The 23,169-nt window shown below is 40.5% G+C and overlaps 1 protein-coding gene and 1 long non-coding RNA gene across 2 annotated transcripts in view; both read right to left on the reverse strand.

Annotated features, from left to right (window-relative positions):
- Window positions 1-1,633, reverse strand: part of LOC139760925 (uncharacterized) — a 134,622-nt gene extending 132,989 nt beyond the window's left edge. The window contains exon 1 of the long non-coding RNA XR_011715433.1: window positions 1,476-1,633. This is a non-coding gene — a long non-coding RNA (uncharacterized lncRNA). The remainder of the gene's footprint in view (window positions 1-1,475) is intronic.
- Window positions 1,634-8,310: 6,677 nt separating this feature from the next.
- LOC139760926 (uncharacterized) overlaps window positions 8,311-23,169 on the reverse strand; it is a 34,197-nt gene continuing 19,338 nt past the window's right edge. The window contains exons 5-17 of the mRNA XM_071684704.1: window positions 19,974-20,106; window positions 18,748-18,906; window positions 18,588-18,668; window positions 17,476-17,523; window positions 16,362-16,450; window positions 16,075-16,176; window positions 15,723-15,815; window positions 15,004-15,112; window positions 14,566-14,726; window positions 11,311-11,487; window positions 11,098-11,155; window positions 9,116-10,774; window positions 8,311-8,767 (exon numbers count right to left, since the gene is read on the reverse strand). Coding sequence (XP_071540805.1) covers window positions 8,448-8,767; window positions 9,116-10,774; window positions 11,098-11,155; window positions 11,311-11,487; window positions 14,566-14,726; window positions 15,004-15,112; window positions 15,723-15,815; window positions 16,075-16,176; window positions 16,362-16,450; window positions 17,476-17,523; window positions 18,588-18,668; window positions 18,748-18,906; window positions 19,974-20,106 — 3,189 coding nt within the window. The 3' untranslated portion in view covers window positions 8,311-8,447. The remainder of the gene's footprint in view (window positions 8,768-9,115; window positions 10,775-11,097; window positions 11,156-11,310; window positions 11,488-14,565; window positions 14,727-15,003; window positions 15,113-15,722; window positions 15,816-16,074; window positions 16,177-16,361; window positions 16,451-17,475; window positions 17,524-18,587; window positions 18,669-18,747; window positions 18,907-19,973; window positions 20,107-23,169) is intronic.

Here is a 23,169-nt window from a genome sequence, read left to right on the forward strand (position 1 = left end):
ATTTTTTTTTACTTTTTTTTTTTATTATACTTTGTCGCTGTCTCCCGCGTTTGCGAGGTAGCGCAAGGAAACAGACGAAAGAAATGGCCCAACCCCCCCCCCATACACATGTATATACATACGTCCACACACGCAAATATACATACCTACACAGCTTTCCATGGTTTACCCCAGACGCTTCACATGCCTTGATTCAATCCACTGACAGCACGTCAACCCCGGTATACCACATCGCTCCAATTCACTCTATTCCTTGCCCTCCTTTCACCCTCCTGCATGTTCAGGCCCCGATCACACAAAATCTTTTTCACTCCATCTTTCCACCTCCAATTTGGTCTCCCTCTTCTCCTCGTTCCCTCCACCTCTGACACATATATCCTCTTGGTCAATCTTTCCTCACTCATTCTCTCCATGTGCCCAAACCACTTCAAAACACCCTCTTCTGCTCTCTCAACCACGCTCTTTTTATTTCCACACATCTCTCTTACCCTTACGTTACTCACTCGATCAAACCACCTCACACCACACATTGTCCTCAAACATCTCATTTCCAGCACATCCATCCTCCTGCGCACAACTCTATCCATAGCCCACGCCTCGCAACCATACAACATTGTTGGAACCACTATTCCTTCAAACATACCCATTTTTGCTTTCCGAGATAATGTTCTCGACTTCCACACATTCTTCAAGGCTCCCAGAATTTTCGCCCCCTCCCCCACCCTATGATCCACTTCCGCTTCCATGGTTCCATCCGCTGCCAGATCCACTCCCAGATATCTAAAACACTTCACTTCCTCCAGTTTTTCTCCATTTTTTTTTATATATGATCTACATAAGATTTACCTCTCTCTCTCTCATCTTTGTCATCTCTTAACAGTGAAATATTTTTTTTTTATATAATTTACATCAAATTTACCTCTCTCATCTTTATCATCCTCAACGGGGTGTATAAGAAAATATGAATTTCAAACTGTGATGCATGAGATGGACATTGCAAGAATAACATACATTGACATAGTTATTAATACTTCATTTCCGTCATCTCAAGGAGCTCATAAGAAGACGCCAATGCTTCATTGCGAAATTTTTATAACGCGCAAAGATTATATCAATAGAGTAAATGATCATACAGCAAACTTATTCTTTTAGATCATTGATTTCATTGTTCGTGTTTGGTTGAATTTTGTCATAGTCATATGCAAAATGTCTGGTGTGTGTGGATCCTTATTTAACGAAGCTGGCAGGGTGGACCAGTTCCTTGACTTATGTCAAAGATATTTGTATCCCAATTCTGTTCTTATGAAAACAGTATTCCACAGAAATTACACGAGTCCAGGAAGTTACAGTGGTGTTTTGTAATATACAAAAATATGCTATACACTCTCACTATATCTTGGCAACAGGCCTCTTTTTACATTTTCCAATTCTTCTCTTTCCCACTCTCTTTCCTTTTTAACCAATCCTATACTTACATTACTTATGAAGATGAAGTCGCACTTCAGTAGTTCATACAATCTTATTTAACATGTAATTTTCTATACATGTGGCACGACATGTTTCATGGAGACAATCCACATTAACAAAGTTATATAAATCCCAACATCACACTTGAGTACCGCCGTCCAGCACCAGTCAGTACAGACCAAACACTGTCCGCTTTGTTTGAAAGTAACCGTTAAAAGGGGGGGTCATGTGGCGGGGGTTGACCTGGCTACCCAGGTCAACCCTCGATACGCGACCCCCCCGCTACGCGACCCCCCTTAATCACTCTCCCTTTCAACGGTTACAGCCAGACAAAGCGGACTGTAGGTGGTCTGCTCTGATTGGTGCTGGACGGCGGGAGTCAAGTGTGATGATGTTGGAGTTTAAATAACTTTGTTAAGTACTAGCACCTGATGAGGAGGGTTGTCCACATGTCGTGCCACATGTACAGAAAAATTACATGTTAAATAAGATTGTATGAACTCCTACAGAAGCGCGATTTCACCTTCATAACTTTCTTCACGGATTAATGTGATCACCTTATTTACATTACGTACAATATCTAAATACGTATTTTCTGTGGCTTATATTTTTTTGCCATCTGGTCAGCCACTTCACTGAAATGAATCCCTTCTATGAAATCCATACAAACTGCGCACTGCATTTCACTTTTTGCTGTGCTATTACCAATTATGTCCTATTAGAAGCCTGACATTTTCCTGGATTTTTACTCTGCAGTAACTAGAAGACCCTCAAAAATTACATATAGTTCAGTCATCTTTTACTGTTTCATCTGCCAAATTCTCAATATCAAAATATCCCCTTAGGAAAACGCCACATCCCACCAGGCCATCGCTTTACTCTGATCCAGCACAATATGTACCGAGTTTCGTCCGGGGAGACTATATATACGTCTCCAGAAAAACATTTCGTAAATATTTGGGAAGTCAATCATCTTTTTTTTTTTAACGCTCAAGCTGTAAAACATATACTACAATTCATTCTTCTCGACATGGTCTAAACCTTACGCGAGTTTGTATTGAAATACAATGTTTATCAACTCATACTCCATCGCAACACAGTACAATGTTCTTGCATGAGCAGGACACACTTTCAAGATTACTTTTTTTCATATAAACACACCACTGCATGTTCTTAGAGTAGCTGTTACCGACTCCTTATGTCCAGTACTTGGTAAATTTAACTCCATTCTCATGATTTCAGTGTTCTGTGGGTAGTATAGAACAGTTCGCATGGCCTTATTTTGTATGAAAAGTTTTTGAATAACCTTACTCTACCTTATGAGAATAGGTGCTGCATAGTCTATGACGGAACGCAACGAGTTGTTACACCACCCTTAAAATAGGAATGCCTGCGCCCTTCCATGCCAAAGCTCTTAAACGGCCTTTGCTTACATTCTCCAGATAATGCATCACACGTACTATACAACTGGATGTATGTCCTATGTGCGTGCTAAGATATTCGTACACATCCACTTCTGCTCAACTGAATTTATTCAAATATAGATATTTTCTCTCAATTTTTGACGATATTTAGTTTTCCCTCACTAATAATAAACCCATTCTACAACACAGGAAGTTTTAAGGCCTCTTGCATGTTGCTCATACCTTTACAATGTCACCGGGAAATTCACACAGACATAGTATGTTTATTAGTACGTTAAGAAGAATGGGGTTGAGAACACCTCCCTGTGGAATTCCTAACTCCATCTCTCCGTCTTCTGAATAACAACCTTGAAACCAAACTCTAGTCAGTCTGTTGCTTTAATAATCAGCAATCCATTTCTTTAACTTCCTGGAGAACCCAAAGTCAATCATTCGTCAAGTATGGCTTCTTTGTTTGCCCTATCAAAAACCCCTTTTAGATTTACAAACGTTCTACATGTTTTCCACAGATCTATTCAAGCATTTTACATCACAGTCAGCAGTGCTTCTCAATTTTATAAGCCATGTGAATTAGGCTGTAAAAGATTTTCGCCTTCGCTGTCCAATTAATTGACAAGACGTCGCCCCTTGTGTACATCTTTCCAATTCATTCCCACCCAAGCACACCTCTCACCCTTCTAAATGTTCAGGTCAAGGTACCTTTATCTCCAACCTTCCATCCTTTTCAGTGTCCCCCTTGCCATTCCTCTCTCATTTCTGACACCTGGATCCTCATAGTTTTCTTTAGTTCTTCCACATATGTCGAAATCATTCCAGCACACGCTGGTCAGTTCTGTGAGAGAAGGCGTTTGCTAGCACTGGTTCTCTCTTGCACTGTCATTTCTTACGGGATCAACCTTCCTCACACATCTTTGATAAACTCCATCTAACAAGGTCCTCAAGATTAAGATGCGTTTTGACCTCACTCACAGTGAACGATACAAACTTGTCGATAGCCGTTTTACTTCGAACGAGGGGAGGTACTTTTTGTTCAACAGGATTGTTCACTTGAAATGACTAACCAGATTAACGGAAAGCAGTACCACAGTTACGTTTGAGTAGACTTGAGTATTTTCCTTTAGTCCAAGACTGGCATTACTGGCGCTTCATCACAGAAAACCTTTATAGGTATTTTTCTCTTAATCATCTATATGACTTTCTCTTCTTACCACATTGATCACAGGGTTTCTGATCTCCTTCGATGTCAAAAACAGCTCAGATGGGATCCAGTGATCTTTTGCTGTTTGAATTCCTTTATGTTTTGAGAGATTTCCATTTGGAGCAGTTACACAATGTTGTGTAACAGACAGAAAACTATACTTCGAGTGCCATGAACGCCTGCAGCGCTAAACTATTGCCGACTACTGCATACCAGTAAAATTCCCCGACATTTCAATTATTTGATTCTTTCCACAAGGGGAACGCTTCAACATCTTTCAATCTCGTAAGGACCCCGAAATTCCATGACACACACACACAGCCTCTATCGCTCTAGAAACTGAATCTGAATAAGTTAGAATTACTGTAAAGCTATGCAAGTAAAAGGTAGGTTTGCGTCCGTTCTCTGCAGAAATGTCACGAATAACAGTAATGCGGTTTTCGATTTTGATCAGGTTACTTGGCATGTTGAAAGACCAATATATCTGGTCTACCCACTCAACATGAGTCTCATTTAGTCTGCATACGTAGTGTATCGCTCTGCCAAACACCTCTCCTCTTATAGACAACAAACTGCTGAATGATGACCAATACCGTCCAAAACCAAAGTTACAGCCAACAACTACAACCTTCTCCCGTATGTGCAAAGTCCTTGATCGAACTATTCTCAACAATGTGACGACATGTAGTGACTGACATGTTTGGATGTCAGCTTTGAGCACACGAAAAAAAAAAAAATTACTCCTTTTCCCTGACCAGTATCAGGACTCCTTGATAATCAACAACAAAACCTTCTAAGTTTCCAACCTTCCCTTACAGCCCATCGTTCACCACGATCTTGCACCATGAATCAGATTAATAATTACTTCCATTCATGCTTATTCTATTAGACTTAAAAACCAAGAAATCAATAAGCAGACGAGTGTCAAATAAAAACGATGTGTGTAGCTGAAGTTCGTTACCCAATAGAGATTATGCATAAAAATATCTGTGGGACAGATAGGAGATTGTGTATGTAATCAGGAGGTAAAAAGGGTGGCCCATGTCCAAGTCTGCATCATTGAATGGCATGCAATTAGAAAAAATCATTCATATAGACCTAATAAAGATTTCCCCGACCTTTCCTGGCTGTCATTCTTTGTTTACCTCACCCAATTTTACGTAGCTGCATGATACTTTTTTTATTTTAGATCGAAAATGCTCCCATACTGCCTTTATCGAGCTAAAGCTGTATCTGATACTTTATGACATAGTATTTAAAGAATTAACGGACTCATACTTTTCTTTTTTTTTTTGTATTTCTTGTGAAGGTTTATCAAGCCCAGTTTTAAGGTATATCTAGTTTATCCACTCGGAATGATGCACAGCCTAGACTTCAGAGTCTACTTAATACCTTTGTTCTGTCATCAACTAAACGATCTTTATTTATACGTAACGAGAACCAAGACCCGCCTCATCTACTCACACACCTAACCACGCTGACATGACATAAGTTTGACACCCACATATTGTATTACAAATCCCCTGGACTACCATATACTTCACAATCACTAGAACATCCTAAGTCAGTCCCGTCAAGAGAAACTCGGCAGCAATTAGCGCAGGAGCTGCACCCACTGTAAACTGTACAAGACCTCCCATTGCTTTGGGATATGCACTGTCCAGCTCCGAGTTCCACGTTGAAATCCTAACTAAAACATGCTCTCAACCCTCAGGGTAGCTTGCCCGCGAAGAATTAGAATCTTTTCGACATTTACTCCGTTATCATTAAGCCTAGCATATGATAATCAAGATAACCTCGTCATATAAGATTCAATGAACATTAGCGCCATATAGATATCTTTGCTAAAGATGTAGATTCCTTGCCACTCCCGCCAGACACGGTCACCTTAAGCCACAGGACATGCCGTATCTATCGCAGCAGCCATTAACGACTTAGAACCATCAAAATAGTGCTTAAAGACCGGCAGCTGTAGTACTGCACATCATAATCGCAGAAACAGCAAGAAGAATATCGCAACAAATAAGATAATGTGATACTGGAACCATCAGAACACTCCTTGGCCACAAGTATGTCTAGCTATCCGAAAAATATAACTTGGTGTACTCCGTCTACTGTCAACTCTACATCACAAACAAAGAAACGGACTTTATTCAGTAATTTCTCCCCTTATGGTCTGCGAGGTATTGAGAAACCTGATCACAATGGTACGATGCTCTTCCAGTCTGCTACACGATGTTTAGAGATAAGCAGAGGGAACAGGAAATCACAGATGGTGCAACGTTTTTAATTCTACAGATACAAACAAGAGATCGGGGGAGATACTGGATAAATATCAGATCTTTCAAGTTTTAAATGTAACATTTAGCAGCATTGTTCAAGTGTGTCACAAGGAAATACTTCATTAAAGCCTTCAGCCTTTATAATCAGTCAACCTGTGTTCTAAGGGAAGGAGCATTGTTCTAACACGTAGCAAATTCTCGAGCTATGACACTACGAGAGTCTATAGTTGGAAGATTGAGATACTGCCCGTTTTGACAAGCTCGGCAACCTGTGCTCTGGTATTTTTGATCTTATGCAGCAGCTGGTAGGATGTACTCATTGATCTAGAAAAACCCCAGTTTTTATGTAGCTAGTTCAGGTAATACTCATAACTGCATTATCACACGACTACATCTTCGTTCTATGGGAGTAGATATTTTGTTTCAATTATAGATATTGAAAAGGTAAACAGCGTTGCCTCGCTTTTAGCTAAACTTTTCTTGTACTTAAAACTGTACTGGTTCCCTACAGCTGCAATGGGAGGTTGCCGTATGCCACACGGCGCTTTAACGGTTTCTCGAGATTTTCGATTCGTTAATATACAATCAAATTCATTAGTAGACACCCACGAAATTTATGTGCAGTGTTATCCAAACCATTCAGTGCACCAGCCAGTAACAAGAAACAATTATGAACTGGTCGAAAGAATTCTTCAGACATTACCCACTCTGCCAAGACTAAATTCATAAACCATTAAAAGATTTATGGTATCAAGGCAAGCATACTTGCCTTAACTTACCAAATCTATTAGTCAAATTTTTACCAGTTTCCTCCCCAAAGTTTTATGAATTTCTTTTTAAAGCTATGGTCACTTAATGCTTTCTTCATTCTTACTTTACGAAAGGTTGAACTGGTATTGCAATCTGCTCGACAGATTCTCCAAACCACTTCAAAGTTTATGAAACTGTTCTTTGTTCATAAGTTTTCTTGTAGAGCATTTGGTAAACAAAACTAGATATATATTAAATATTTATTTACATAATATATCTATTGCATCACATCTATAAAATAAAATCAAATTTACAAAACTTCAATTTACAACGGAGAGGCAATCATTACAAGAGCTTTCTATACCCAACTCTTAATTCTCCTTGTATCGCTTCTGTAAATAGGCAACTACACCATGCTCTAACAAGTTACCCTTCTTACTGTAGCCAGTCCCTTCACTTTCGTAAACTGCCGCTTCATCGTACTTATCAATGTTATGACCAGAATGGCCATGGTTGTGTACGTGCTGGTGATCATGGCTGTAGCTTCCCCCTTCCTCAGTAGTGTAGTCATCTAGGTGGTAGTGATGATGGTGATGATGATGGTGATGGTCAGCTTCCTTGTTGCTTGTATGATGGTATCCCTCTTTGTAGTCGGTATGCTTGTACTTTCCTCCCTCCTTGTGACCAATGTGCTCATAATCCCCCTCGTGGTGCTTGTATCCCTCTTTCTCCTTGTAGCCAGAATGCTTGTACCCCGTTGCTTCCGCGTAGCTAGTGTGCTTGTAACTCGCTCCTTCCTTGTGGCTAGAGTGATGGTAAGCTGCCCCTCCTTCCTTGTAGCTTGTGAAATGAGATTCAGACTGTTGGTAACCTTTCTTCTGCTTGTGGCCCGGGCGGTAGTCATCGCCATCGTGCTTGTAGCCAGGTGGGTAATCGTCATCGCGCTTGTAGCCCGGAAGGTAATAGTCATCGTCGTCATCGTGCTTGTAGCCCGGAAGGTAATAGTCATCGTCGTCATCGTGCTTGTAGCCCGGAAGGTAGTCATCGTCGTCATCGTGCTTGTAGCCCGGAGGGTAATAGTCATCATCCTTATCGTGCTTGTAGCCCGGAGGGTAATAGTCATCATCCTTATCGTGCTTGTAGGTTGGAGAGTAATAGTAATCATCATCGTGCTTGTACTCCGGAGGATAATAGTCATCGTCATCATCGTGCTTGTACTTCGGAGGGTAATAGTCATCGTCATCGTGCCTGTAGCCTGGAGGGTAATGGTCATCGTCATCATCGTGCTTGTAGCCTGGAGGGTAATGGTCATCGTCGTCATCGTGCCTAGTAGCCTGGAGGGTAATGGTCATCGTCGTCATCGTGCTTGTAGCCTGGAGGGTAATGGTCATCGTCGTCATCGTGCTTGTAGCCTGGAGGGTAATGGTCATCGTCGTCATCGTGCTTGTAGCCTGGAGGGTAATGGTCATCGTCGTCATCGTGCTTGTAGCCTGGAGGGTAATGGTCATCGTCGTCATCGTGCTTGTAGCCTGGAGGGTAATGGTCATCGTCGTCATCGTGCTTGTAGCCTGGAGGGTAATGGTCATCGTCGTCATCGTGCTTGTAGCCTGGAGGGTAATGGTCATCGTCGTCATCGTGCTTGTAGCCTGGAGAGTAATGGTCATCGTCGTCATCGTGCTTGTAGCCTGGAGGGTAATGATCATCGTCGTCATCGTGCTTGTAGCCTGGAGGGTAATGGTCATCGTCGTCATCGTGCTTGTAGCCTGGAGGGTAATGATCATCGTCGTCATCGTGCTTGTAGCCTGGAGGGTAATGGTCATCGTCGTCATCGTGCTTGTAGCCTGGAGGGTAATGGTCATCGTCGTCATAGTGCTTGTAGCCTGGAGGGTAATGGTCATCATCGTCATCATGCTTGTAGCCTGGAGGGTAATGGTCATCGTCGTCATCATGCTTGTAGCCTGGAGGGTAATGGTCATCGTCATCATGCTTGTAGCCTGGAGGGTAATATCTGTCATGCTTGTAGCCTGGCCGATGATCCTTTTCGTGCTTGTAGCCTGGTAGATAATCAAACTTATCGTTCTTGTAGCTTTGTGAATAATCTTCCTTATCGTGCTTGTTGCCTGGCGAGTAATTTTCCTTATCGTGCTTGTAGCCTGGTGGGTAGTCTTTCCTATCGTGCTTGTAGCCTGGTGGATAACGGTCATTATCATGCTTGTAGCCTGGTGGATAACGGACCTTATCGAGCTTGTAGCCTGGTGGAAAATCTTCCTTGTCGTGCTCGTATCCTGGTGGATAACGGTCCTTATCGTGCTTGTAGCCCGGTGGATAACGGACCTTATCGTGCTTGTAGCCTGGTGGAAAATCTTCCTTGTCGTGCTCGTAGCCTGGTGGATAATAATAGCTGCCTTTGCCACCCTTATCATATCTGTCATAATGCTTGTAGAACGGTGGATAGCGTTCACCCCTGTAGCCTGGTGGTGGCAGCTGGGGATAGTGTTCGTCAGCGTCATCGTCCGCTACATAGTCATAGCCAAGCAAACCCGGGTATTCGCCAGTCGAATAGCCAGACGGAGGAGACGGGTCGTCGACCCCTTTGACCACGCCCGTGAGGTATGGGTCAGAGTAAGCCACGTAGCCAGTCACTAGGGTCGGAAGGGCGCCACCAGGACCGGCAAAGGAGCCTTGCCCGCTGCCATGAGCTGCGAAAGCATTGCCAACATGACCTGCCCCAGTGTACCCAGCACCACCATGTTGGGTTCCAGAGCTGTGTGAAGTGGCGACATATCCGGAGCCACTATGTTGGGTTCCAGAGGTATGTGAACTGGCAACATATCCCGAGCCACTATGTTGGGTTCCAGAGCCGTGTGTAGTAGCAACATAGCCGGAGCCACCATGTTGGGTTCCAGCACTATGTGAAGTGGCAGCATATCCTGAACCACCATGTTGGGTTCCAGCACTATGTGAAGTGGCAACATATCCTGAAGCACCATGTTGGGTTCCAGCACTATGCGAACTGGCAACATATCCTGAAGCACCATGTTGGGTTCCAGCACTATGTGAACTAGCAACATATCCTGAACCATGTTCGGTTCCAGCACTATGAGAACTGGCAACATATCCCGAGCCACTATGTTGGGTTCCAGAGCCGTGCGTAGTAGCAACATAACCGGAGCCAGCATGTTGGGTTCCAGCACTATGTGAGCTAGCAACATATCCTGAACCACCATGTTGGGTTCCAGCACTATGTGAACTAGCAACATATCCTGAACCATGTTGGGTTCCAGCACTATGAGAACTGGCAACATATCCCGAGCCACTATGTTGGGTTCCAGAGCCGTGCGTAGTAGCAACATAACCGGAGCCAGCATGTTGGGTTCCAGCACTATGTGAGCTAGCAACATATCCTGAACCACCATGTTGGGTTCCAGCACTATGCGTAGTGGCAACATAGCCCGAGCCACTGTGTACGGAACTAGTGGCATGGATAGTGTTTGTACCAGTAGAGGCTGTGGCTGTGTGGGTACCGTAATGATTAAAGTACAACTGGAACGTCACAGCGTCAACGGTGTCGTAGATGAACTGCAAGTAGTAGCGGACGTCCACAAATGCAGTAGGCAAGCCACGATCACAAGCAACGCCCCAAGACACCAATCCTGGAATACACACACACACGCACGAGGCTAAATATTATAAATACCATCACAGTAAATGAAACATTACATATGCCTGACTAGCCTTTTCCAGTTAACTGCACAAGACTCGTCAAAAATCAATAATTTCCCTTTTTTTTATACGTTAAAAGCCCAGTTTTACCTATGAACATTAACTTTAAGTTCCCATGACTTTAAGAGTATCTGTCTTTGCTAAACAACCCTATGCCCTGTTAAGCAGCCTGGCTTTAAAGAAAGGATCCCATGCAATATGAATTTCCTTCAACATCCCTCCCGAAAGAATTCAAGCCACGTAAAACTCTAACCTTTCAGGACGAATTCCCCTTTGGGACTCCGACACACCAAGCCGCTTCCTCCATCACCCTGAAGTTACAGTGGACAGAGAGACAAAGGAATTTAAGTTCACTAAAATTCGTTATATAATATGATCAAATACACTGGCAGTATATACAGTATGGTGACACTTAAATGCCAAGAAATAAACTCGATTTCCAAGGGTTTCATCACTTTATACTCACATGGCAAGTGTCCGTCTGCAGTATGCCTTTGCAGCAGAGGAATCCTGGCAGAAGCTTAAAGAACGATCCAAGGCTTTTGACATTCCTGAAATGCCTCTGGCATTTATGATGGTCGATGATTACAAGACGAGAGTGTCGCAAAATAGGAGCAAAACTGTTCAATCGCTCAGACCCGTCCTGTAGTAGTTTAAAAACAAACTAGTTAACATGATCCCAGCAGTTGCGAAAAACTGCTGCTACAGACAAAACCTCTGATTACTGAGCGATCGACAAGAGTTTAGAAGTATCCTTGTAATCTGGTTATACATTAGTAAGGTTGATACAGAGTTGGCAGTGCAAGGAAGAACGATACACTGCCATCTGCGTGTGACGTGCTACAGAGCGGGTTAGTTTAATCTCTTATGGTCTTATTTCCGACATTATCTACCAATAAATCTAATTGAGCTTGTACATGCTGTCCAGATTTACATTTTTCCCTTTTTCAATCTCAACTTGTGCTGTAAAAACAATTCCCAACTTATTTCTGAAGGTTTTTTTTGATGACCTATGCTACGGCCTCTGGTGGTTCTAGCCTTGAGTGTCAAATTTTCGCTGGTGGCATCAAACTTGTTGCAATCAGGTAATTTCTTTCTCTTCCACTGTGGACATTTTGAGGCCTATCTTCCCCTGTAATTACGCTCTTGAGAACTCGATCTTGTGTGCTAGTTAAGTGCAGTGAACAAACTTTGGCATTCTAATTTGGGCCTAATGCAAATCATTTCCTTATCTACGTAGTTCATCAATTGCCAACGGACAGTTGGTTGAGGCTATCACGAAGAAACTCGATCGACATGTTAGGGAGCAAGTAGATTTCAAAAATCATCTAACAGACTATCACACCTTATTTCTTGGTAGATAATTTTCATGTCGAAGCCTTTCATCATTGTGTCTCATCATCAGTGCTTGACATTTGATATGATTTTGTTTCATAAGCCACTATCAACCCGGGTACGATTCAAAGTGGTGATCTCTTTTCTCAAGACAGATCACCCGTAAACATTCAGACAGGAGTTCAATCTTCTTCGAGAGTAACCTAAAAGTGCCAAGGTCCCAGAACAAAACCGACGGTACGCCACTAACGTGTGGTTTTGCGAATATTGTGTTACGTCGAGAGTATTACTTGTTACCCCGTCTCAACCCTTTTTACATGCATTATGCTTTTGCCAGAAGGCACTAGGCAATGTCACTATCCAAACAAGTGTTTGTTGGTGGCCACTTGAAACTACGAGCAGAAGCTACAGTTATCTAATGCTGTTCTCATATAAAGGTCAATGGTGCAACAAAGTTCAATTTTCCCAGCAACAAGAGAAGTTGACGAGCCTGGCTATATAGCTTGTCCAGCTGTGCTACAAACTTGCTTTGTTTCATGTGTGACTTAAGTTTTATCAGTTTCGAAATCTTGAACTAGATGTACCAAATTCAAAAGATTAAATCAACTAGTTTATTTACTGTAAAAGTGAAATTAAAATTGCTATCAAGGTAAATATGGACATGGTAAACTCCCCAAAACAAACTACCTCGATCATGGTAGCTGCAGCCTCATACTAACATGGTACAAAATACACGTCATTGATTGTTTAATATTTTATCCTTAAGTTCGTTCTCTAATGGGGGCTTCCTCTGTGCAAGTCTTTCATAATCAGACATTGTTTGCAAGATCCCAGAGTGCCCACTTTTCTAATTTCCATATTCTAGTTATGCTATTTTTTTTCTATAAATTGTCTAATATCCTTAAATTACAAACTACTTATATCAGCCCGAAAATACGTCAGAGAAACTTTGAAATTCTGATGTTTCAGCAGCGACTTGCAATACTTTAAACACCCTATCAGTATTTACTAGTCCTAGAAATAAACCCAAACTAAAATTAACAATGCATACTCGAACATCCCTGGGCGGTTTCTCCAACTTTCATTGGAATGGGTAACGCTTTGCGGGGAGAGATACACGATATGCTGTACGCACAGCAGAGGTTGTCTTAAAGGGATGGAGTTGTATACCATCTACTTCCTGTCACAAAATACGTGGAAAAATCAATGAACAACCCCAGCAAATACAGGCACTCAGTTGACAACGTCTAACGATAAGCAATTTTCATCTCTTATATTACTTCTACATAAGTACTTAAGTTGCACAATTAACCTACACAGATTAAACCTAAGCCTTACCTGGGTTCATCAACCCCCCTACCTTTTTCTCCAGATATTCCTAAAAAATTCATCAAGGTAGCAACCTTCAAAGGTATTAGACATGTATGTTTCTTTGGCTGGCCATCATTACCTTCGTATAATCCTTTTCGTCTAGAGGTTCCAACACTGATATAGCACAACACAGGAGCCTTTAGCCCAAACCCCAGCTGCATAAAACAAGGCTAAGGAAGTTCAAATTACACCTTTGTACATTTAGTAACCTACAAGTAGTTTCAAGGCTCATGCAGCCAAAAAATGAAGCGCGATAGTGGTGAACATTAATCCATTTAAAAAAAGAGTACTGCTCCTAGCAATTGGTAACAAACCTAATTTAGTTCTATGGAAAGTATAAACAGTAGTATCAAACAACAGGTAACAGATGCTCTTGAGTACATGAAATGAGCTATAGGATAACTTATGATAATCATTAAACTAATAGCAACTAAAACCTTTAGTTATTTGAAGTCTGCTGAACGAATGATTTAAACGAATTTCACTCCTTTTTCACCTCAAATCCATGCTCCTCAGTTTTTAACAACGGTAGAGTGATCGAACACCCTTACCTCAACTAAATTTGAATATACATTTTCTTTCACAGATGGACATCCCCTCCATGTGTTAGGGGGTCATGCATACGAAAGGGACAATTTTCTTTTCCCTTATCAGTGTGCCGAGCTGAGCACCTGCTTAATCTTAGGACAAAGCAGAGTTTCGCGAGGCTAAAACAATGTGGGATATATAAACTACAGAACGTTTCACACGCTTGTTATCTGCAGCTGTTGCACGAACAAGAGTTAAAAAAGGGAATATTCTTGTCAAATCCGTATAAAATAGTACATAATTCCTTTGCAATGCAATACTCAAGCTGATGGCATTTAGATGGACAATCTTAGCATAAACACCAAGAAGTATCCGATAGTATTACTAAACTATTACAATGGTGCTTCCTGGAATATCTAATACTGGATCAAGCTACTTTCACTAAACAGTTTACACAAACTTTTCATGATACTAGTCTACAACTGACCTTAGGTGGAGATACGAAGCCCCAAGATGGAACATAACACTCCTCTTCCTTCGAGACCACTTCCTCGGGGAGGCAGACCCGAGCCACGTTGGGCAAGGAGAGCATCGGGTACTGCACCTCTACTACTGCCAAGTCGGCCTTCAAACTGCTCTTCTTGTAATCTGCAAGACATCTCGGGATTATAATCCTTTCCGTCATCAACCTCAGACTCGAATTACACACTATACCATATAAACACACATCTTTTAAGTAATCATCGTTTTGAACCATAATTTTTTTTCTTTTTAACATTCTGCAATCTCCTAACATTCAAGAAATGTTCCACAATACAAATTACAATCAAGTCTTAAGTCACGTGAAGCTATGATCCGCAGAAGGGAAGTTCCAGACAAGGGGAAGAAAGAAAGGAAGTTGTCCATAAATGTAGAACTGACTCACCTGGGTGGCAGGTTATCCTGACGACAGTCACGTCATAAGACGGGTAGCTCTCTTCCTGCTTGGACAGATCGTAGTCACCAACACGAACCAGCACATTACTGGGATCAAGCTGTGGAGAAACGAGTATGGTTAATACACTTGTTCAAAAAAAAAAAAAAAAAATCACTGCGCACACATGCCTGTACAAGCCCTTAACGAGAAATAACCGAAAATTTCTTACGATATAAACCATCCAAAGTGAGCGTTTCCCTAAACTTATCTTACATAAACGGCACTAAGGTTACTACACTGACTATGGAACATCCTGGGTAGGATACTAAAATTCTCCGTAGATTATGAAGTAACCATCCACTTTCCTTAAGTTACCCATCTACAATAGAGAAAATCACTAGGGTATTTGAGAAAATGTTAAATTTAAGGATAACTAACCTGTGTAATGTTTCCTAGGAAGCTTTACTTAATCATTTGCCGAACAATCTCAACTATCATTGTAATCCCTTTCCAGCTTCACAAATTTTGTTACCAAATCTCAGTGTTCAGGCTTAAAAGAAAATCGCATTTCCAAATTTTTTTTTTTTAAACTAAAATAGTATGCTACAATGTTTGGCAGAAATTCTAAACTAAAAAATTTCACTACATTTATTCTTCAAAGTAATCAATTGCAATAAATCTAGAAACATTACCAAGTTTTTCCTATTAAAAGATCCTGTAAAACTTACATGTTGGACGCAGTGAGCAACTGTGAGGACGTATTTGTCTGCGATTACAACTCCACCACAAAGGTATTCCCTTCCTTTTGTCAAGATCGCAACCTGTAAAAGAACGAACTTTTTATTCCTCTTCTTACCATGCCTTATCAACGATATCAGAGTCCGGGAGAAATCAAACATTACGGCAGACCACTTCGGCATTTCCAACACCAGCGTCTGTTTTGGAGAGGAAGGGCTCTCAGTACCAGGCAAGACAAGCTAAAAGTCTACTTTGACGATACTAATCATCAGTTAACAGTGAGGATATGGGTGTTGTACGAGGACCCATTCTTCCTTACTTCCTAGAGGGAACGATACTCACGTGCCAAGGGTACTGGCCCTCTTTGGCGGCAGAGGCGTCGCTCTCTAACTTAGCGCGGGCAGTGTAGGTAGGTGCTAAGGATCTGCCACATCCTTTCTCCACCTGCGGTAGAGGGAGTCGAATCATCTTATCTACTAAAATGTGATTCTCTAATTTCCACTGGCTTCATGCATTTCAGTCCGCATAAGCAGACTGACAATGCATTTGGCGTTAAACCATTAGCTTACTGATTGGGTTTAATTATCAATGTTATATCTCAGAACATATGGTAGTCAATTGTGACGTACCGGGATTCCATCGCGGGAACGGCCTGTCACCACATCCAAGCGAGAGGCATTCTGGATACTACCAGCTGGGGTTACCGTGTACCTGGTCTCTGTGGAAGAAACAGATTTAGACATACCATATTCCCCTCCTCTCTTGGATAGGTCGCGTCAGGAATAAACAATAGTCATGTTTGCAGACATCGGGTCTCAACATACAACATACTCAAACTAGAGTGAACTATCAACATTCCATTCCAAGTTGGCTTCACGCTCTCCAAAACGATGAGGCCGAAATACCGCAGAATACTTCATTCTATATAACTTTCTCTTAAAGTAATTCGCTCTAAGCTCATCAACATAAAAGTCTGAACCACGTCAGCATATCCTTGTCAGCTCAGTTATTTTGCTGAAAAGTCTATTTTCGCACGACCTATCCGCCTTGCACTACATTTCTATAGGCATTTCCATTTCAAACATGCACCCTCGTCTTGTGTGTTCAAGACCCAAAACACTCATTCCTACGAGACTAGAGATTACCTTACTTTCACAACCACCATTTTTGCCTTAGATATTACACATCACACTGATGCTGACAGGATCTGTAATTCCCTTTCCCAACCTACGAGACTCTACAACCCCCGTGATTCCATCCGCTGCCACATCAACTTACATATTCTCTCAATTTATACTTCTATTAAAGCCATCATGTCACCCCTTCATACTCATTACTTCGGATTTATTCCAATTTTTTTCCATTCGCACGTTCCAAAGCGTCACCAGTTTCTGAAACTTCTCTTGAGAGTGCCACCATATAAGCGTCATTTGCAAACTGCAACAGATATGCTTCACTATCTTCAAACACCAGCACACCACAGACCTGCACGTCAAGACCAGTGCACTTCCTCACCACTCCATCCTTAAAACCTTTATGGACATCACGCATTATGGAATCTCTACTGTCTAACAGATTGGCTGCCTGGCTTCAATAAACTGTTCATTATTCCCGACAAACCCATATTTACCGGGAACCACCAACCTTAAAAACACGTAATTTATTGAAAAAAAAAATTTCCCATCTAACTTCTTATTTCTCCCATGTATGGTCCAACTTGTGATTAGTAGGGATTTCACTCACCTTCACCCGTTGCGGACGAAGACGCGTATACACCAACATTCTCTTCACCTGCAGGGGAACGTTTGCTTAGTTTGAGAAAAGTTTGGTAAACTTATGGCGAAATCACTTCCTGTACAGTACATTGTAATTCCTCAATCAAGAATATGGCACACTAACGTCTGGTATAACTCGGAGACCAGCAATAACAGTTCCACTTTACCACAGTAAATGTAACCCAGAGAAAGTACATTACTATGGCGATATTCTTAAACTCAAGGAACCGGGAAAAGCAATTTTCCTACTTGGGAAAGTTTCGTCCCTCACGAGTAAAGGCAAGTAGTTTATTTTTTTTTTTGTTTTTACTGTAGCAAGTACTGAAGATTTATTTTCTTAGGTTTTATTTCTAAGTTGTTTTAAAGATATGAACATATACTTTTACCTCTGGATGCACAGACCTGGCAAATTCTCTGTCCTAAAATTCATATTTCTGACTATACTCCACTTAAACCCTGGCAGTATCCCTGAAGCTTAGGTGTATAAGCTTAAGACTATTTTCGCCAGCATGTAATAATGAAGGAGTCAACATTCCATATGACAATCACAAAATCAACCCACTCACTGCATACCAAAGTTTTTTTTTTAATTTCGGTTCAAACCACACTTTAAAACAAGTTGCAGATCATATAGCATTCTCATTTGATACTGTCTTCCTAAAGAATTCAGCCAAAACAAATTTTAACAGTTAGGTCCCACTAGAGTAAAACGAGGAGAAAGTGCCGTTAATACATTTAACGATGCGTGTTCAGACGACCCAATAATGGACAACATTGTTTAACTTGCGTTAATGATTATGATGTCTACCGTGTTATGAGCAGTCTTACAAAGTGACCGACATCAGTTTCCATGGAGAAATGCAACCTTTTTGTTCTGGTTTACCCTATTCAAGCAAGACAAAAATCTCTATTGTCTTTTACATATGCAGCAAAACTTCACACAACACAGTTTTGCAACAGGTACGCCTTAAAATTTCAAAAGTACCAAAGAAATTGGAAGTTTTAAAGCTATTCAGATTCTTAACCGCAATATAAGTATAGTCTCCTAATCTTTGACAATTACATTATCTTAATACTGACCTGCAGAAGCCTGTCTACGGGTGCGTTTTTTAAGTCCCGAGGCGAGAAGATATGCATCTGCTAATTCGTTGGCCTGCTCACCTGCAAAGAAAAATTAGTGGTAAATGCAAAGAACTATACTTTACATAATCACACCAAAAGCCATTTGTAAATTACATACTTTCGTAGTCTAGCATTTTAACGAGGTTCTGGTCTTTGGAATCTTCGTAAGACTCGTCTCTGGTGTGTAATCTATCTGTAGAGAGTCTGAACCCGAAGACCTCAGGATCTGGTGGCTTATTCGCCATCTGGAGCCCAAAGTTCACGTTGATAACCACAGCTGCGGAGAGAGAAAACAGTAATCAACACATTCTTTCAGACTTCGCTGAACGTTTCAAGCACGACCTACAATTTTGGGTTTAGTTGTGTTCAACAGAGTCAATTGGGATGTTAAAGCAAAGTCAAAATTAGCACCATTCACTGGCGTATATGGCATAGCACCTATGAATGTTCCTATATGACAAGTTCAATGACAACTTTTTGTTCTTCAGATACGTGAACAGTACATACAAATTATCACAAAAAGTTCAAACTAAATTTCTCGATTCTGGTAATCCGTTAAACTAAGTATTGTAAAGGCAACAGGCTTATGGTCGAGTACACAGTAATATGAAAGTTATATACCTAGAACCCTTCGAGGCCACTCAAAACTACTTTGCTCAATGGAAAAAAAAAAAGTTACTTGCAAGATCCTTTACCAGAAGAAAATTTGAAAAAAATCATTCAAGTTTCTACAGTCTCATGTACAAGAACAACTCAATCTATCCATATAATTCTCTAATATTGTTGGCAGTTTCACCCCAGTTTAAGGATCTACTTGCCTAGAACAAAGCCACTATTCTATTTCACCTCACTGGGGTACGACGAAAACATCCAGACGTGTTTAAATACTTCATCAATGATTTATACCATTCGGGAATGGAGTTGTACACTCTTGAGAGCCTCACCGTGTGTGGGTGTAATCAACTTTGTTCTGTACGAGAAGGGAACTTTATAGTGAGCGCGTGAGCCCTTCTCCACGAAGACGGTCGTGGCTGTGTACTTTACACATGAGAATTCCAAACGTAAAAATCATCAACTAGACTTAAGCAACTGGTTTAAATCAAATATGCCAATTTGTTTAAACATTTACTTCCTATTTCCATTCCTCTTTTTCCTTTATCTGCAGTAAAGCATGGTTTCCACAAGTTTTAAATAACCGGTCAACACTACACCTAAGACGACTTGTTTGCATAAAGAATTTCAGTTTCATACATATATATACCGAGCTGTCCTTGGCATGGTATTTAAGTTATACTTTCATTTCGATGTCTCATTTATGCACAGTACCCATGACAGTCTCCTCACCCTGGTCAGCCTCATCATCGTCGTCGTCATCTGGCGACCTCTGGCTGTTCTTGTAGGCGACGAGGGCGTTCACGAGGGTGTGTGTTGAGCAACACGTCCAGGTCCGGGTGTCCCAAGTGCTTCCACACAAGTACTGCAAAAAGAAAAAAAAAGATACACTTGCCAAGGGCTTGTCTGGAGTTCCCGGAAAAAATAAAAGTTCTGCAAAAAAAAAAAAAAAAAAAAAAATCTTTAGTGATTTTTCGTGCCAAATCTACGTGCATTTTTTTTTGGTGGGGGTGGGGGGTCGTTATGCAAAGTCTTTGCGGTCTTTACGAAGTGAAGATGGCTGCAAAATAGTGTAGAGTCGACGTCCAACATGATCGTCCAACCATCCCTTTGTTGCACCTGTAATCATCATGGTCTGGAGACTATCAGATCTGGTACACAGACCCTCAGCCTAGTGCCATGATTACTTTACCAGTGGACTTTTCACCTTTTACTGCAAGATTATCTGTACACTAAAAAGACATCGGTACCCTTAGGTTAGATGGAATCAGAAGAGTTTGTCACCCTTGTTTCAGTATGGTCAATATTTCAGATTTTTGAATTTCAAACAAAATCCTTCCCATGTCATATTCCTTCATCAAATCCAAAAATATCCAGTTTGCTTAAATAGGAAAAAATATGTGATCTACAGAAATAAAATGCTCCGGTAAGGGGCGAGTTGCGACTGTTCATAAAAAACAGACTTTACCGATATTATTGGAAAATAACATTTTGGCAGAAGAAAAGATTTTCAAAGGTAGACGAAAAGATGCTGATCAAGAATTTCTGACATGGGAATCTAGAACAAAGGACCATATATGGTAACTATATACGAATTCAAAAATGGAGCAATATAGTATATGGCGATTCTGGCTCTCCCATTCGCCTACGAACTCTTAAGTAGGCAACACCACAATCATGACTTGCCAGAAGAACACGTACGATTATATCCCCCCCCCTTTTTTTTTTAAATGGTTATAGAACTACCCCACTATATATTTTTTCATTACTGTATATAATTTCAGCACTATATGCTCCTCTTTTCACATGGGTATTTAACATTTAGTTTTGTTATGGTAACGAAAGGTTTTTAAAACATGGGGACTCAAAATACTTGAGTCAATCTCCACTCTTAAAAGTTTCTTTCCACTCTCCTATACTATGTACCCAATGGTCTATCTTTCCAGCGTCGTGGCCAAAGACGACGACGCGACATATCAACAAATGACACCCAGAATAAATCACACACACTTCGTCCCGATCTTAAAAATGTTACGTCAGTGTAGCGATGCAGCTGCAACCAAAGCGTCCAAACCCGTGAACAGGCAAGAGAGAAGCCGTAAAAAATTAAAACATTTCGATCCGAACTTTTCCACAGTGAAGTCAAGACATTTAAGTCCTTGCAGCTCCAATTATCTGTAGATTTTTTTTTGCAGACTGTATATATGACTCTGAACTTTCTTGGCTAACTGTAACCATGTCTAGAATCCACGTAAATAATCTTAATATACGTTTGGGGGAACACGCTCCAAGGCTTTACGGAAGCATCACTGCATTCTGCATGCGAAACGCTAATTAGTGTGCGTCTCCAAGTCTCTGTGATGCACTGGATTTGGTGTCAAACTTGTAACATTTATGGAAGGAGAACCGTTGTACTACGTACGTGGGGCTGCAGTTTCCACAAATCTCCAAGCCAATACACACACGAAACTTTCTTTGCAACTAGTCACGGATATTCAAGCTATTCCTACGTATTTACTTGACTAGCGAACATCAAATTTCTTATGGTCACCTTCAGGATCAAGATAAAGTTAACCATTGTACCATCCCAAGCATTCACCACTCCAAGAGCCAGTGGAAAGGCTAGAGAGATGCTGGAAAAATCTAGCCCACTGCAAATTATTCCAAACCTAATTTCCTTCCCTTACGAGTTTACATCATGTTAATATTTGCACCTGCACTTCATGAAATCCAACCAAATTATTTCACTCAAATGTCATACTATTTTCATCCCGATTTACGAGACATACTTCGGTTAAAAGGACCAGGATGCTTTACATTAATTACTGAAGCTCAGAAACTTCAGAGTACAACGAACATACCACGAAGAACTACAATGAACATAACTTTCTTACTACTAAACGTGAAATCTCAAGATTAGACAATCCTCTAGCCACAACATTTATCTAAACTTAAAAGACAGATCTTCCTTTGTGCGGAAACTTACCGAAACCCACCCTCCCCAATACGATTAAATGAGAAACAGGCATACTTCTCTCCAAGTCCGAGAAATTAAAAGCATTCACGCTCAGCACACCACTAAAGGACCAAATAATCAAACTGACAAATGATTTAGTCGAAGAGAAATTCCAGTAACCCTCATTAAAAAGCTGCAGAAGAAACATGGCTCTCGTTTACTCATTTTGCACCTAACCTTTTTTTTTTTCAGTATGTAATCAATAATTTTGCACCTAACCTTTTTTTTTTCAGTATCTAATCAATAATTTTGCACCTAGCCTTTTTTTTTCAGTATCTAATCAATAATTTTGCACCTAACCTTTTTTTTTCAGTATCTAATCAATAATTTTGCACCTAACCTTTTTTTTTTCAGTATCTAATCAATAATTTTGCACCTAACCTTTTTTTTTCAGTATCTAATCAATAATTTTGCACCTAGCCTTTTTTTTTCAGTATCTAATCAATAATTTTGCACCTAACCTTTTTTTTTCAGTATCTAATCAATAATTTTGCACCTAACCTTTTTTTTTTCAGTATGTAATCAATAATTTTGCACCTAACCTTTTTTTTTCAGTATCTAATCAATAATTTTGCACCTAACCTTTTTTTTTTCAGTATCTAATCAATAATTTTGCACCTAACCTTTTTTTTTTCAGTATCTAATCAATAATTTTGCACCTAACCTTTTTTTTCAGTATCTCTAATCAATAATTTTGCACCTAACCTTTTTTTTCAGTATCTCTAATCAATAATTTTGCACCTAACCTTTTTTTTCAGTATCTCTAATCAATAATTTTGCACCTAACCTTTTTTTTTCAGTATCTAATCAATAATTTTGCACCTAACCTTTTTTTTCAGTATCTCTAATCAATAATTTTGCACCTAACCTTTTTTTTTCAGTATCTAATCAATAATTTTGCACCTAACTTTT

This window comes from Panulirus ornatus, chromosome 38 (genome assembly GCF_036320965.1).
Source record: "Panulirus ornatus isolate Po-2019 chromosome 38, ASM3632096v1, whole genome shotgun sequence".
Lineage (NCBI taxonomy): Eukaryota > Metazoa > Arthropoda > Malacostraca > Decapoda > Palinuridae > Panulirus > Panulirus ornatus.